We start from the raw sequence: 16225 nt of genomic DNA, 5'->3' as shown, positions 1-16225 counted from the left end.
CTTATGCCAATCTGCAGAGAGGCACTCAGCTCATGTGAGGGACAGTCTTGTCAGAGCTGCATTCTGTACAGCACCTGTAAAATAGATGACAGGAGAACGGAGCCATCTTGTGACTTTTATTAAGGGCTCATCCTTCCTCCCTGTGCTAGAATTCCTGTATTGTGCTTTTAGTAACCTGACTTCACTAACTTCATCTGGTGATCTGGGAGGTGAGGCGATTCCAATGGTTACATTTCCGTAGGAAAAAAGTGCTTTAGATAAAATAGCTGTGGTTTTGTAAATAATATGTACCACGTTTCACTTCCCCGACTATAGGAAGCTAGATTATAGCATTACTGCCTGATGTGCGTTACCCAGACGTTACTGGGTGCTGTAAACTCCTAACGTGTCTGACGTGCTTTTTCAGTACCTGGTTACCTGGCATACAATTGATGCTGATGCACCTGAGCTCAGCCACGTTCTGTGCTGGGCACCAACAGATCCGCCAACTGGCCTTTCCTATTTTTCAAGCATGTATCCACCTCATCCTCTAACAGCTCAGTATGGGGTTAAAGTCCTGCGATCTTTTCCTCCGGTAAGATGAGTTCCAAGAGTGCCTTAACACTCCAACTAAAATTACGGCCTTAGTCATTGTGGCAGGAGGCTTCATTTTAATACCATGGAGAGACGTGCATGCTAAATGAGCACACCACATTGCAGAATGCGAATAGATTGGGATGAAAGGTTACAGTTGATTGTCCCACGTAATACTGGCTTGTGTACTTGCAACTTTTTTGTCGTACATCGCACTAAGCTGAATTCTTCAGACTGCTCTTTTCAAATTGTTCCTTTTGAATCTTCTCTCAGTGGAAAGGCATTTCTTCTAAACCAGCACAAGGCTGGATTTTTAACACTTGTCAGGCTTGTATTAGGACTGTAAAATACCTAATTATTGATGATATTTTTGAAGGGGGTAACTGGACAGAAAAATACTTTGATTTGAGGAGGTGGCATATATATGTAGTTTGAAATAAAGAGGCAGTGGTACTTGATTCATCACCTAACTGGAGGGAGCTTTTCTCTGTGCATGTGACTTTCCTTCCGACTGCTAAAACAGTAACAAAAGAAACCCTGCTATCTTTTCTCTTTCAGGATGCCATTTTATTCTACATTCCACAGATTGTGCAGGCACTTCGATATGACAAGGTGAGGATATGAAACAGCTGCATAGGAACAAAACAGATTTTTAAAGCAGCTTTTAGACTTAAAACTGCAAATCAGAGAAAACTTAAGCTTAAACTGATGCTGCTTATTATTGTGCTATATCTAATACATGGAAGAAAATTGTCTCTAGAGGCTGGCTTGCTTTGGATACACCTGTTCATGAAGAGGTGAACCTGAGCAACCACAGGCTATATAGCTCATCTGTCAGAACAGAGATTATGGGAAACCCCAGATGAGGACTCTGTCTCATTAACGCTTTTGAAGGTCTGCATGAGACAATCAGTAATTAAATTAAATCACTATCCTTAATCATTTTGCTGTGGAGTTACCTAGAAAAGGCATCTAGGGCGTGTCTTGTGCTCCATCATGGGTATGATATCAGATCTTAGCTTCATCTTGCAGAAGCCAGAAGTAAAGCTTCACAACCAAGCTCAGTTCATTAACGTGAGGTCACCGTTATCTGCCCACAAGGTATGTGAACTCTGGTCAGTGCATTATTGTCAGGTGAAGGCATCCCCAGCCAGCAGTGCAGGTGACTGTATATAGTTACTCTTTGAGAACTTTGCATAGATAAGTATCCTCTGCAATGCAGAGCACGAACATCAGACGTCATGTCTGTTAGTATCAGTCAAACATAAACACCTACAGAAGTAGCGACAGGTAGAGGAAAGGGAATGCAGCTTGTGGAATGAGTAGGATTCCCATGTACGCTTCATCTTCTTCCGTAAGTTTGTTCTTATTTTCTTGAATTTCTGTGGAACTGTGCCAGCATGTGCAGTTTTTGCCACCAAAATGTGCAGTCCACGTGACACTGCCTAGATTTCTGGTATTACAGGAGCACTTAGTGATGGCAAGAAAGACCAATGTCTCTATTGCACTGTGCTTTGTACCCGTACTAGGAGATGCCCTAAGCTCAAAAAGATATGAAATCCAAATAGAACAGGCAGAAAATTGTACAGAGGTGAGAAAAAGGTTGGTTACAATAACGGAACAGGCCAGCAGTAAAGCTGAAAACAGTTCAGGTCAATTCACTACCTGTTAAAATATATTGTCATTCTTCAAAGGTCTTTTTAGCAACATGAATGAGAGTACAGAGGTGTCCTTTTGATCTGTTAAATATTTTTGAGTTTGAAGAATAGCTGTTAGAAGCAGTAATATCAAGTCTGCTAGAGTTGTAACGATCTTTAATCCTTACTGGACTGGATATGCTTGCAGATGGGTTACGTTAGAGAATACATCCTGTGGGCAGCTGCCAAATCCCAGCTCTTGGCTCACCAATTCATCTGGAACATGAAAACTAATATCTACCTGGATGAAGAAGGACACCAAAAAGATCGTGAGTGCTCTAAAATACAATCTAGCTTGACTCCTTTCCTTGTTTCAGTTCAGACTGGATCTCCTTCCTGCTGTCTTGGCAGGAGGAATCCTTTTAGCTAGGAACTTCTTTTGCTTGTAGAGGTAGGGCCCGTGCTGTAGAAGTGTCCTACCTGACTGAATGCATCAGAAGAGATGCGGTAATGTTTTCATCAGTACTTTTTTTTTTTTTTTTGAATGCTCCCTGAAGGTGGCTATTTCCATCACCCATATCATTTAGCTTTCTGAAATCAGCTTCTGACACAAATGCTTCCTTTGTCAAATGCAGCTGACATTGGGGAACTTCTGGAGCAGCTAGTAGAGGAGATAACTGGCTCATTATCTGGCCCAGCCAAGGAGTTCTACCAACGGGAATTTGATTTCTTCAATAAAATTACTAATGTTTCAGCCATTATCAAGTAAGTATTGTACTTCAGAAACTGCTCTTTTGGGGCTCACTGTTCTGTTAATTACCAGTGTCCTGATTAAGAGGCTAAGTTGCCTTTAGGAGTATTGGGATAGTGTTTTCAGGAAAAAGAGTTAATGAATTATATGACAAGAAAAATAGTTTTTTCTTAAATGTAACTTAAGAGTTGTAGTAGGGTGCAAAAGCTCTTTTTAGTTTAACTTTTAGGGGTAATTCATATCTGCTCTGATCTCAGTGCTCGTGCTTTGAGCTAGCAGTCCATCTGAAACAGCTATAACTTTTAACTTTGGAAGCAGGTGATTCTAAACTTGAACTTTATTTGATAAAACCAGATTAAAAACTACATTGTGGTTGGTAATAGTGGAATGAGGCTCCATAGAAAAGTGCACTGATATGGGAATGGAATCGGTAAAGCAATCGGTGCTCTTGTCCTAGTTGAAATCCCCTCCGTCTAGTTGTCACCTGCATCATTAACTTGGCTTTTTGGATACGCTGCCAGTGTTCCCCTGTACAGTAAGCAGAGCTTGATTCAGGCAAGAAAAACAGCACTTCTCTCTTTAGGCCTACCAGATTGATTGTCTTTTTTGTTTTGCTTGTTATAACTTGATATCTGCATTTTGTGTGGAGTTTAAAACCAAACCAAAACAAAAAACCACCACAAAATCAAAAAACCTCATGCTCAAACACCATGAAATTGTCTTCTCAGAGAGATGTCATTGCGCAGTGTAATACAAAGATGTTTGTTATTTTTGCATATATAAGTCTCTTTCCTTCATTCCTGAATTGTGGTTGTGGAGAAAGATTTGGTGTCATAAACATTGGATTGTTGGTATCTTAAAACTGAAAGTCAGGCTCACAGAGACATTCTCAGTGTTGACTGTAAAGACTGCAGTAAGATGTAATTTAACTTTTATGCACTTGCCAGTGGATGGCAGCAGCTCAGCACACAAGCTCTAAGTCTGTAAGTGTGGTTTCGTTGCATATTTTTAAAACGTTCTCTGGTGTATGAAAGTATTTGAAAGTCCTATAAAATGTATTTTTTGGAACATACCTCCTTTAAAATGAAGCTTTGCAAACCACCAGTACAAGGGAATCAGGCTAAAGGACACAACACAGAAACAATCAATATTAGGTGCCTTCTATGTGCATGTTCAGATGTTTTCACCCAGTACGATGAGTTAAAAGTGGGGGTTAGGATCTGAATATCTTGATATTTAGAATGAAGTAAATCCACTGTTTGTTAGTACGGAGCCATAATTAAGCAACTGATAATAATTGTGCTTTACAAGCGTTGCATTTTGCACCCGAGCCTTAAAATGAATCTGGTTCTTGTGCATCTCCAATGTAAAGACAACATAGAGGAGATGTTGTTTGCTCTGTAGAAGGTATAAATGAATAAATGTATCATCTGTGATGATTTCATTGTCTTAAGTGTTACGTTGCTGCTTCGGTAATCTGCTGTACTGCTTAAAGGTAGAGCACAAGTAATACCTTCCAGTTGCATGCTGCAACAGCGGGTGAGCAGGCAGTTGTGTGACCGTCTTCAATAGACGGTTAACACAAGTGCCTGTGCAAATTGGGTAATTGTACGTACTAATCGTTAACCATGTTGCCAATTATCCAGTTGGCACCTGCAGTCGTGCTAAGTATGTGAACAAATTAGGCGTGTAATTGCATAGGCATTTTACTGGCTTGTCCTTTTCCAGTTAGCAATGTTCTTATTCTTGAATAAGTTCCACAAGGGAAAATTATATTTGTATGCGGTGCTTACAAAGGTATAATTATGCTCTAATTTCTGTATAAGGAAGAGCCTTCATGTATTTCGTTCACATCTCTTATGCTGTTTGGGTTTGTCAACAACCCATATATCAAGTCAATGTTAAATCTATAAAGGGAAGACTATAACCTTCATTAAGATAGAAAATATTCTGGTTAGCTATTGAGCCTGTAAGTTCTCTTGGAGTGGTGCAGTAAGAGATCTTTGTCGTTATAAGAAGAAACGTTTTTAGTGGCGTTTGTATAAATTTGAAACAAATTTGAGGCTAATACATAGAATAACATATCGTATGCAGATAAATAAAATGTCATTCATCTTTCTAGGCCATTCCCTAAAGGAGATGAAAGAAAAAAAGCTTGTTTGAGTGCTCTATCTGAGGTGAAAGTGCAGCCTGGTAAGAAGTGATTTAATTGCATAATATAGTGGGCTTTTTGCATTCAGCACGAGCGCTGTATTTTCTGCAAATGGATCTTGAAATCTCGCAAGTGGCAGCTCTCAGTTTTGGTGCTGATGGCTGTTCTTCTGTTACAGTTGATTATTTCTCTCTTGAAACAATTAAAATATTTTTACCCCCCAATAATTTTTATATGGTGCATCAAAACTTGGCAAAAAGAGCAAGTTAAATAACGCACATCATGGATAGAAATTATGTTATCTCAGGAATGAAGCGTGTCCAGTTCCTTTCATTCTCCCATCAGGAATTCCCTTGAAACATCATTGTCTGATGGTCCTTACAAATCTGGAACATCTGTTTTCCCAATCTGAGTCTTCTCTTTAAAATGGAGTTTGATGAAAGCTTTTCCTGATCTCTGTCTGACAGGTCTTAATTCTCCTACCATGTGTTGGCTGCTAAGGGCCTTCCCTAGTGCACTGGGACGTACTGCCACATCGCATTAGGGACTGTCGTGAAAGAAGTCCTGTCTGTACATCTCTGTCATACAGATTCTGCAGTGTTAGTTCAAAACTGTTCATTTCTGGCACTGACTCGCTGATGCAAAAGATACTGCATCCTTTGTGGCTCACAGACTGTCATCTCCTGTTTGTCTCTAACATCTTACTTAATTCAAAACTATGACCTGAAGTTATAGACACTAACATCAGTTATTCTGCAGCCTGCACTGTTGCTCTAACCAGTGGATTTGTTCTCAGCTGTCTGCTCCATTTTGCAGGCTGTTACTTGCCCAGCAATCCTGAAGCTATTGTTCTGGACATTGATTACAAGTCAGGAACTCCTATGCAGAGGTACCATGCTCTTGTTATATTCTCCCATTAAGTGAATTCATGATATTTAGGTACTTTTCTAGAAATTCTTGTTTGGCTAACTTGCACTCATCGTCATCTTTGTTTTTATTACAATTTAGTGCAGCAAAAGCGCCCTACCTGGCCAAATTTAAAGTGAAACGATGTGGAGTTAGTGAGCTTGAAAAAGAAGGTTGGTAACTGCATCTTATCCTTGACACTACTAATTGAGAGTCAGCAATTCCTTTAAAATCACCTGCTTTTAGTGACCTGTACTGCTGCAGTGGAATTATTTCCATGTTGAACTGTGTCTGCAATGGTTTGACTCAGAAATGAAGCTGGATCAAAGAGAGAAGAAAATTCTGAAAACTTACATCAATTTTTTACCACCCCCCCTTTATTTTAAGTCCCAAGAAGCAAGCCACATAGGTATCTTGAAGAAATGTTAGCAGCTACTTTAGACTAACATAGACATTGATTGCCTTTCCCTGGTTTTTAGACTGTAGGAAATACCAGGTTTTGGCAGTTTTTTTCTCATCATAAATTTTGTGGGATGCTCTAGCTGACTAGCTTAGTGCAATCCAGGCATTTATCAGGTAAATCAACACTACTTTGGTATGTCCCGGCAGACAAAGGGACTATCTTACGGCATTCGCCTTGCAAGGCAGAAATATCTGTAGTGCACCTGCAGGGAAATGTCGTGTTTTTGAGTGCGGAGGGCTTCTCGTGATAGAAAGTTACTAATTAAAGTCCGTGTCTGGGTTTTGCTTTGTACTTTTCTTGCAGGTCTGCGTTGTCGTTCTGATTCCATAGATGAAAGTGCAGAAGAAGGGGTGGACAGTAAGAAAATCTGTTGGCAGGCAGCTATCTTTAAAGTGGGCGACGACTGCAGACAGGTACAAAGCTATCAGGCTTTGCAGCTGTAGAAGACAGATTTGTAGGTGACAATATATAAGAAGAAAATAATTTTAGTACAGAAATATTTTTCTTTGGAATTTTGAGAATCTCCAATAATTATGGACTGAGGGAGAGAACTGTGTTGTAGCACTAGAAAAAATCTGGTTTGGAAACAAAGGCCATTCTTTCAAGACAGTTTATCACAACTTAAAATTCTTTTTCAGAGTTTATTTTTTGATCGAACTATTGGTAGCATAGCAGTAGTTTCCAAAGTGATATCTTGCACATCAAAGATTGATTGGTTTTGATTGGGGGGGGGGGGTGGAATGCTAGGTGTTACCCCTGGAGTCATTAGTAGCCCTCTTATCAAAGAGTGATGGAAAAGTTTGTTCTTCATAGGTCAGCGGTTAAATCTTCACTGTTGCTTGCTACCCACTTACACAGCATTCATCTTTTCCCTTTTCGATTTCCCCCAGAGTCACAGTGCACGCACAAGCACACATCTGCAGACCTGCTGGGGTAACTTATTGCTCACTTCAGAGTTCTTCGGTGCATTTCTGTAATCTAGCTTATGACCCATAACCCCTGTAATGCTTGTGCCATTTCTCTCTTGTATAACAGGACATGTTAGCTTTACAAATCATTGATCTCTTCAAGAACATATTTCAGCTGGTAGGCCTGGATCTCTTTGTGTTTCCATACAGAGTGGTAGCCACAGCTCCTGGGGTAAGTGGGCAATTACCTGTACTGCTGTAGAACATAGTTCCTAATTAAAAAAGGCTTTCTCTTCCAGCACTGCCCACATCACTTACGCCAAATATTTGGAGTACCAGCGACAAAAAAGAGTCTTTCCTCTCCCGCTTCCTCTTTTCTAAGGCTTTCGGCTCTAATTTTGCTGCCTGTGGTTATTCATGTTGTTTGATTTCTGGGACTACATTGCACAAGTCAGTGGAAAGTCATAGAGCCTGTCTTATGTTGCATAGAAATCCTAAAACACTGGATATACCTTTTTTTTTAATGAATAAACTAGAAGTTCTGTATTCTGTGATCTGTAGGTTTCCCCACATTTCCCAGGGGACCTGTATGACTGCCAAGAGCCAAGAACAAAATATATGTTGGGAGCGTGCCTTACAGACCTGTTCCTCTTCTTCCCCTCCAGTGTGGCGTTATTGAATGCATTCCTGACTGCACATCCCGTGACCAGCTGGGCAGGCAGACAGACTTTGGGATGTATGATTACTTTACAAGGCAATATGGAGATGAGTCTACCCTTGCGTTCCAGAAGGTAAAATATCAGTTGGCAAACACAGCGAAATATCAACTGAGAAACGTTCTAGCTACAAGAAATATCGACAAATAATTGGATAATGACTACCATAATGCTGTATCTGGTTTCTGGTGCTGATAATCCATTTTTAGCTATGAGTGAGTTAGCTAAAGCAGTTATTGCAGCTTTAGATGTATGGAGAATATAATTGAACATTGCTTCAAACTAATCATGAATGGAAAAAAAAAAAAAAAAAGAAAAAAATTCATTCAGCTGTATGTGCTCCTGGGATGGAGAGCTATTTAATTCTCTGTGTTCTGATTTGTTCTAACTTCTCATTTGTACAGGCTCGCTATAATTTCATCCGCAGTATGGCTGCGTATAGTCTTCTCCTGTTTCTGCTCCAGATCAAAGACAGGCATAACGGCAACATCATGCTGGACAAAAAGGGACACATCATTCATATTGGTCAGTCGTACCTGCATTCGAATTTCAGTAGTTACCTTTCCCTTCTGCTGTAAATCATTGCTCATAGAAGACAGTAAGCCGCCTCCCTTTCAGGATCAATCTATATACTGATTTCACAGTTTGTAAATATACATGGGACTTTTTCATGCCTGTTCAGTATTGTAGGTATATTTGTGTGGGCTGCTTCTGTGTAAATTTAGCTTTGCAAAGTTCTCCCAACTTCAGGGAAGAATATACATATGTATGGATTATGTATGTGTACGTACTTACGCATTCGTACATACATACGTGTGTGTGTATATATGTGTAAATATGAGTGTATCTTTGGGTTCCTTTCATCACTTTATGGGTTTGAACTAAATTTGACAAGTAAACTTATATAATTGTGTGAGGCTGCAACGTCTGCTTTAGCTTTGCTTCTCTGGAGCTGCGCAGATGTTTCAGCAAGGAGTTTATCTGATATCATCATTCTTATGTCTAGTCTAATGTCACGGTGATGATTCTTTTGTTGGTGGTGTTATGCTTCACCAAAGCTTTTTTCCAGTCGGAGTTGAAATGTTGGTAGAAAAAGTAGGTATTAACATGAGATCCACCTCTCCTTTCTTCTGTCAGCTTTGATGGCGCACAATTAACCAGTAACATTTATGAGGCAGCTTATCTTTTGTGCACAGATTTTGGATTCATGTTTGAAAGCTCACCTGGTGGAAATCTGGGCTGGGAGCCTGACATCAAGCTGACTGACGAGATGGTGATGATAATGGGAGGAAAGATGGAGGCAACTCCATTCAAATGGTTTATGGAGATGTGTGTCAGAGGCTATCTGGCTGTCAGGTAAGGTGTTCATAACTGCTCAAAAGTGGAAGTGATTGCATGCCTAAAACCTGATGAGAAGATAAATAGTAATAAACATTTGTCTGTAGGGGGTCTGAGCCTGTCAGACTGTCCTGGTACATCTTGCAAACTTCAAAACAACTTAATAATCCTTCAGTTTTACAGCCTAACTTTGTGGGGGTTTTTCTGTTCTTATGTTACATTTGAAAATTTTATATATTAAATTCAATTTATAAATGTGATGTTACAGACATTTACAGACAGTTTAGTGTGCTGTTAAAGCTTTGCAGTAGGAAACTACGGGAGAATCAAAATCTTTCTTGTTTTCCCAAATAGGACGATCACATTCATCACCACTTCAGCTGGTTAATTAGGTAGGAGCTGCGAAAAGCGCTATGATTTTCTGATGTAAAATGTGCAGGGGTTTTGGTAGCTCAGCTCTTCAGCTGTGGTTGCCAGCCAGTCACAGTAAAGATTTGCAAGTTTACCTTGCTCCATACCAAGCAAACAGGGTTTGCTTTAACATGCAGGAGCACTAATAAATCTGTATGAAGAGGATGTTGCACATGGGAAGGAGGACAGTCCAGTAGGGTCCAGATAAAAGCTCATTCTATCACAAGTATAAAGTATTATCGATGTTATCTTCCAGAAGCAAACTTTCTTGAGCTAGTAGCCCCAGAAGGGGCTGTCTTGGAGTCAAGATCAGTTTGGTTCCTTGAAGCAGAAGCAGTCTGGAGAAAGTTTTGTGTCAAGGCAAAAATGACACACAAGCAGCAGAGTAGCAGCTTGGTAGGTAATAGATGTTCTCCGTGGGAGGAGAGGAAGGAGAAGGGTAGCTGGGCTGATGTAGCAGAGAATTACATAGCATAATTAGGAATGAGAAGGTAATCCGTTACTGAGGGATTGCTGGTTTCAGCCTTTTGTACTGTTTTAATGCACTGATTCACCTTTCTGATGCCATAGAAATGTTGTTTACTAAAGCATGGCTTCGTATAATCCTCCTTGAGACTGTTCATCTTGAAGCATTCTGGGTATCTGGTAGTCCAGCATAAAGGAGTGAAATTTAATTAAAGTGACAGATTGCAAGCAGTGGTGTGGCTCCACCAGCAAATGTAAGAGGATTACATGTGTTGATTTAATTACAGAAAAAGGTGTGATCCAGCTCGTTGAACTCCTCAGCTTGCCTGCTGTACCTACTAAGGCTGCAGAAGTTTGAGTGCCATAACCTTTTTATCCTCTTTTTCTCTAGGCCGTATATGGATGCTGTTGTCTCACTGGTTACATTAATGTTGGACACAGGGCTGCCCTGTTTCCGAGGGCAGACAATCAAGCTGTTGAAGTAAGTCTGCATATGTATGGACTGGAAAATGTCTGTATGTTCTTCACAGAATGTATACTGTCACAACGTGTGCAGTGAGTATAGGTGCCATGCCACTCGAATATCTTAAATGTCTTAGCGTTGTAAAAATGATAACTTTTGTTTACGGAATATCTCTAAAACTAGGAATTCCAGAGGCCTTTTCATAGAATTAAGTTCAATCTGTTCAATGACTGTGCAAGTATGTCATCTTTATGTTCACAGAATGTAAAATAAAAGCAAAAATAAGAGCAAAATAAGACTGTAAAGAAAAGATCTGCTTTAATTGAGAGGTAATGTGTTGCAGAGTCTGATGCCCTCTGAAATGGTGTTGGGCTCTGAAGAGAACAGCATCTTAAAACTTGTTCTGCAGATAATGCAGCACTGAATGGGACTATGTTGTAACATCCAGCAGCTCAGGCAAATACGGATTCTAATGTGACACTTTAAGCAGCCCTTCAGGCTTATGCCTCCAGAGTTAGCTCCAGAGCGAGCAGAGTTAGCTCCGCATTTCCTGCGTATAACTTCCTACACCTTCCTGCAGACAAGCACAGATTTGTGAAGTATGATGGGCTGGAGCTCAAGGGCAGCGCTAGGTACAAAGGTATTTTAAAAGCAGCAGCTGCCTTGATAGAGGGATCTGCTGTTCCTAAAGTTACCGCTAGACTGATGAAAAGTTCATGACCTCTGTCTCCACTGTAAGACTAACAGCAAGTGCTTATTAAAACACTACATAATTTGTATGAGGTAGTCTCACAAGAAGTAGGTACTCACAGCAAGTGAAATCAACGCCTGGCTGAGCTTGTGCAAAGACACATTTCTATTGTGCTCAAAGGAAACCTTACTAATTTTACTCTTGCTTTTTGTGATTTTCTGCATAAAGACACAGGTTCAGCCCCAACATGACTGAACGGGAGGCTGCAACTTTCATCATCAAGATCATCCAGAACTGTTTCCTCAGCAACAGGTTTGGCATCTATGCATGTCTTTTCCCTATGGCTAAAGGAAGGTCATCAAGCTCTAAGCAGAGCTAAAAACTAGAGTTTTATCAGTTGGGCACTAAACATTTTTGAGTTGTTGATATTTAGATAACGCAGGAAAGCAGCTTTGCTTCTGAACATGCTACATCTCTTCCCTTTTATGCTGGGAAGGAAGGCTTAAGTTCAGGCTGGTCAAATAGCAAGGCCAGCTAGTCTAAAGAATAGAACATTTTCTGTCAGAGTGAATCTTTAGCCCAAAGTTAAGCATTTGGCACGGCCAGCTGTACTAGTAGGGTTATATGCCAAATTGTGGTATCCCCTCTGTAGTAGGGTAGGGTCACCTCCATGAGTAAAGGGATAAGCAGTAAAGAATGGTATTGAATGGCAACAGGAACAGCGTGCCTTCTGGTCAGAATGAAGAGACTGATCTTGAAGCTTGTTCCCTTTTATTATGTAAGAAGAAGGTTTCTTAAAAACAATATGCATGGTCCATTGGTCTGAGTAAGAATGAAGCTGAAACAGGCCTACAGTGACTTTTCAAAATCTTTTTTATACTTGCTTGTAGGCATTAAGTTGCCTGAATACCCTGAAATTCAAAGCTGCTGTTCTGTGCAAAAGTGTATTTGACTCTTCTCTAGAAATGAGTTCTAATCTTTCTACTAATTTTTTCTTCATGAATTGATATTACATTAACATATTAATCATTTTGCTAGACCATGTTACTGTATAATGTTGTCTAGGGAAAAGGCCTCAGGTAGACAACACTGGCAGTGCGGTTTCTTAATGTCTTTGTAGCTGGGCCACATTCATTTGCTATGTACTGTTCAGTATGCGGAATGCAATAATCAGCTCTTAGGAATTTAAAAATTAGCTTAATCACCAGCTAGCCAATTAACTGTAGATTTTTTCCTCTGCAAGTATACAAATAGTTTGGTATCTTGTGCAAAATTTTTGAAAGGAAATTGCATGTAAAATGTAATTTTAATACATTTAATACTTTAAATATAATAAATTTAATACTTACACATCTTAAGTGCATAATTTATTATTATCCCAGATAACAGAGACTTTGTGGGATATGTTGGAGAGTCTAATACAAACTCTTGTGTAGTTCCATATGGGGTCAGCTTGAGACTAGTAAGGCTTACTGGCTCAGATACAGCCCTGTTAGAACTGAATTGGATTTTCTAGTGCTTGCTGGTGCATCTGCTCAGAATCTTAGATTAACCTTGGGTGTTACGAAGGCAGTCACACCGCTGTGTGAATGCCCAGAGCCAGCTTTGTTCTGACAAGCTGGAGCTTCTCTACCTGTGCCATGGTCAGTGTGTGACCTGAACGCGCTCTGCCCATGGGTAACTGAGGTATCTGTGAGACGGCTTAGCATTGTTTGTCCAGTCACTCATCAGAGATGCTGCTATTAATGCTGTTATTTCCCCTGCACTTTGATTTCCATTATTAGCAGTCTCCTTAATTAAGTTTACTTTTATTTCCACATAATCCTGTCTCCACAGAGCCCTGATCTTGCTTTGTTCATTGTGCATTTCCTTCTCCTAAAACAAACTGCCAGTGCAATGTGAGGTGCTTCTGGTTTATCGACACACAGGATCCAAGCTACTGTTGCTGTTGCCACACTGAGAAGCATGGAAGGGCTTTTTTTTTTTTTTTTTTTTTACCTAGTTTAAACAAGAGCAGGATGTTTTGTGCTGTACTGCCCAGGCAGTAAATGGGCCTTCACAATGCCTTCAGAGCATGTAGGGCTAGATTTGATTAGCAGCTAATTTCCTTCACCTGTGTTTTGTTTCTGTGGGATCTTGACTTTGTTTCAGTGTGAGTGGGTGCAGTGGTGGGTTTTTTTTTTAAAAAAACAAACAAACTTTTACTGACACCTGGCTTTGCTTTTCTTCTCTAGGAGTAGAACATATGACATGATCCAGTACTACCAGAATGACATCCCATACTGAGAGACACTAGAGATTCACTGCCAAAGTGAAACATGCAGCCCCATGCCCTCGCTCCAAACTTGTAATAAATAGGAGATGTTCAGTCACACCTCGCTATCCTCCATATATTGTGTATGTGTGCGTACATGTGGGTACATTTTTCCTGGACATTGCAACAATCAGTCTGATTCATTCCTTTCTCTATACCAGGTTATATATATTTGTTTTTCCCTGGATTTTTGGAGTTGGGCTGCAATCACAATAAGAATTGTACTACGATTATGAATGTGTGAAGGTCAAGCTTGTGGAGTTTGATAAATTTTTCATGCAATGCAAGGATTTTATAATACCTTTAAAAAGTAAAAAAACCCACCCCCAAAAAACCCACAATGCTTTCCTGCACCATCCCACAAAATGCCATGGAAAGGAAGTGTATGGATTTTCCTTTGGAAGCAGAAACGTTGACTTATTCTAATTTTACTGTAGAAAAAGCCTGATAATCATCCAAGGTGGTGATGTCTGTGTAGTTCTGTTCATATTTGCACTGTACATGGTCCCTGCTATGTGGTCAGTATTTCATATGTACATGAAGAATGTATTTTTTCCTTTTGTGTGTTTTAAAAGAGGCTCTACTGAAGATATATTTAATCTATAAAATGTAATAAAAGACCTTAGACTTTGTGTCTGTTACAAATCTTTTGCCATGTGCTGAGTTTAGTTTATACATTACATCATTCAGTACATTTCTGTACTCTTCATTATATTGTGACCTTTATTTCTACTGGAGAAATCAGATTTCTTCTTCAGCTTCTCATCCATCTTAAATGAAACTTTTTTATTCATAGATGTTTTGCGCAGGATTTGCGTACAGAGCTGAAATGTAGGACTGAGGTAAAGCTTCCCCTGTGCTGCTTACGAAGTAGCCCCCTCTTGGGCTGGGACACAGGTCTTTGAAAAATGCATATACTTTCTACAGCCTTGTCCTTCTAGAATGTGCTCCTGAAAATTCAGGTGGTCCCAGTTTTAGGCTTTGGTTTAGGGTTTTTTGTTATTTTCCCCAGGATGCCCAGCTCATGCCTGCTCTGGGCAGGAGTGGGGCTGTTGCCCAGGGAAAGGGCCCTTGCGGTGCCCCGGGCATGGTGCCTTTTGTGGGGAGCAGCAGGCAGGGCTGACCTGGCTCTCCACAGCTGTGGCTGATGAGGCCATCAGGAGCACCTGAGCGGGCCCAGCCCTGAGGAGAAGCTGTGCCCAGAGGGACCCAGTCCTGAGGTGGGCCCAGCCCTGAGGAGAAGCCATGGCCGGAGGGGCCCAGCACTAAAGCAGGGAGCCAGCTCTCAGGAGAAGCTGGGCTCTGAGGGACTCAGCCCTGAGGAGAAGCCATGGCCAGAGGGACCCAGCCCTGAGGAGAAGCCATGGCCGGAGGGGCCCAGCACTAAAGCAGGGGCCCAGCCCTGAGGAGAAGCCATGGCCGGAGGGGCCCAGCACTAAAGCAGGGGCCCAGCCCTGAGGAGAAGCCATGGCCGGAGGGGCCCAGCACTAAAGCAGGGGCCCAGCCCTGAGGAGAAGCCATGGCCGGAGGGGCCCGGCACTAAAGCAGGGGGCCAGCTCTCAGGAGAAGCTGGGCTCTGAGGGACTCAGCCCTGAGGAGAAGCCATGCCCAGAGGGGCCCAGCTGCGAGGTGGATTCAGCCTGAGGAGAAGCCATGCCTGGAGGGGCCCAGCATTAAAGCAGGGACCCAGCCCTGAGGAGAAGCCAGGCCTGGAGGGGCCCAGCCCTGAGGTAGGGCACGCTAAAGCAGGGGCTCAGGCCTGAGGAGAAGCCGTGCCCTGAGGGGGCCAAGCCCTGAGGTGGGGCACACTAAAGTGGGGGCCTAGCCCTGAGGGGGCTCAGCCCCCAGGCGGACTCAATACTGAGGGCGCAGGTGTCGTGAGGGTAGCCCGGCCCTGAGGCGGGGCTGCGCCATGAGGTGGGTTCGGCCCTGAGGCGGGGCTGTGCTGTGAGGGGGCCTGGTCCCGGCGGGCGGGTGGGCAGGGAGAGGCGGTGGCTGCAAGGGGAAGGGCCCTGGGCCGTGGCTGCCCGGCGCGGGCTGTTGGGGCTACGCAGGAGCTGGGCTGCAGCAGAGGCCGAGCCTTGCAGGGCGCTGGGAGGTCTGTCTGCGAGGGGACAGTGGGGCGCCTGCCCTGCAGGGCGGATGGTGTGGCCACACACACTTCTTCCCATTGCTAGCATGCTCTTTTGAGCACTGTTGAGTCAGTACTTGAATCTCCCTGGGTGAGCTTCTGCTTTGCCGAGGGAACTCACAGCGTGCCTGCAGCTGGAGATGCTTAGGGGGCAGCTGGCCTAAAGCTGGGCTGGCCAAGGGGGTCCCTGCTGGAGATGGCAGCTGAGGCGGTGGCAGGACGATGAGATGCTGCGCTTGCAGCTCAGGGAGGCAGCGAGGTCAGCGTGCCTTGGCTCTGCTTGTGAGGTGGATGGCCAGGCCCTTA

At 42.3% G+C, this 16225-nt stretch overlaps 1 protein-coding gene across 3 annotated transcripts in view; it reads left to right on the top strand.

The window, feature by feature from the left end:
• PI4KA (phosphatidylinositol 4-kinase alpha) overlaps nt 1-14420 on the top strand; it is a 65261-nt gene extending 50841 nt beyond the window's left edge. For all 3 annotated transcript variants that reach the window (XM_064466603.1, XM_064466602.1, XM_064466601.1), the window contains exons 41-55: nt 407-574; nt 1132-1185; nt 2419-2539; nt 2846-2975; nt 5084-5154; nt 5930-6002; nt 6122-6192; nt 6786-6895; nt 7518-7622; nt 8056-8181; nt 8511-8631; nt 9303-9462; nt 10712-10801; nt 11703-11786; nt 13709-14420. In XM_064466603.1, the coding sequence (XP_064322673.1) occupies nt 407-574; nt 1132-1185; nt 2419-2539; nt 2846-2975; nt 5084-5154; nt 5930-6002; nt 6122-6192; nt 6786-6895; nt 7518-7622; nt 8056-8181; nt 8511-8631; nt 9303-9462; nt 10712-10801; nt 11703-11786; nt 13709-13760 (1536 nt within the window). In that variant the 3' untranslated portion in view covers nt 13761-14420. The remainder of the gene's footprint in view (nt 1-406; nt 575-1131; nt 1186-2418; nt 2540-2845; nt 2976-5083; nt 5155-5929; nt 6003-6121; nt 6193-6785; nt 6896-7517; nt 7623-8055; nt 8182-8510; nt 8632-9302; nt 9463-10711; nt 10802-11702; nt 11787-13708) is intronic.
• Nucleotides 14421-16225: the final 1805 nt, after the last annotated feature.

The sequence above is a fragment of the Phalacrocorax carbo genome, chromosome 15 (genome assembly GCF_963921805.1).
Source record: "Phalacrocorax carbo chromosome 15, bPhaCar2.1, whole genome shotgun sequence".
In the NCBI taxonomy this organism is placed as follows: Eukaryota; Metazoa; Chordata; class Aves; order Suliformes; family Phalacrocoracidae; genus Phalacrocorax; species Phalacrocorax carbo.
The sequence above is the reverse complement of the archived record's forward strand: the minus strand, read 5'-3'. Positions and strand labels throughout refer to the sequence as shown.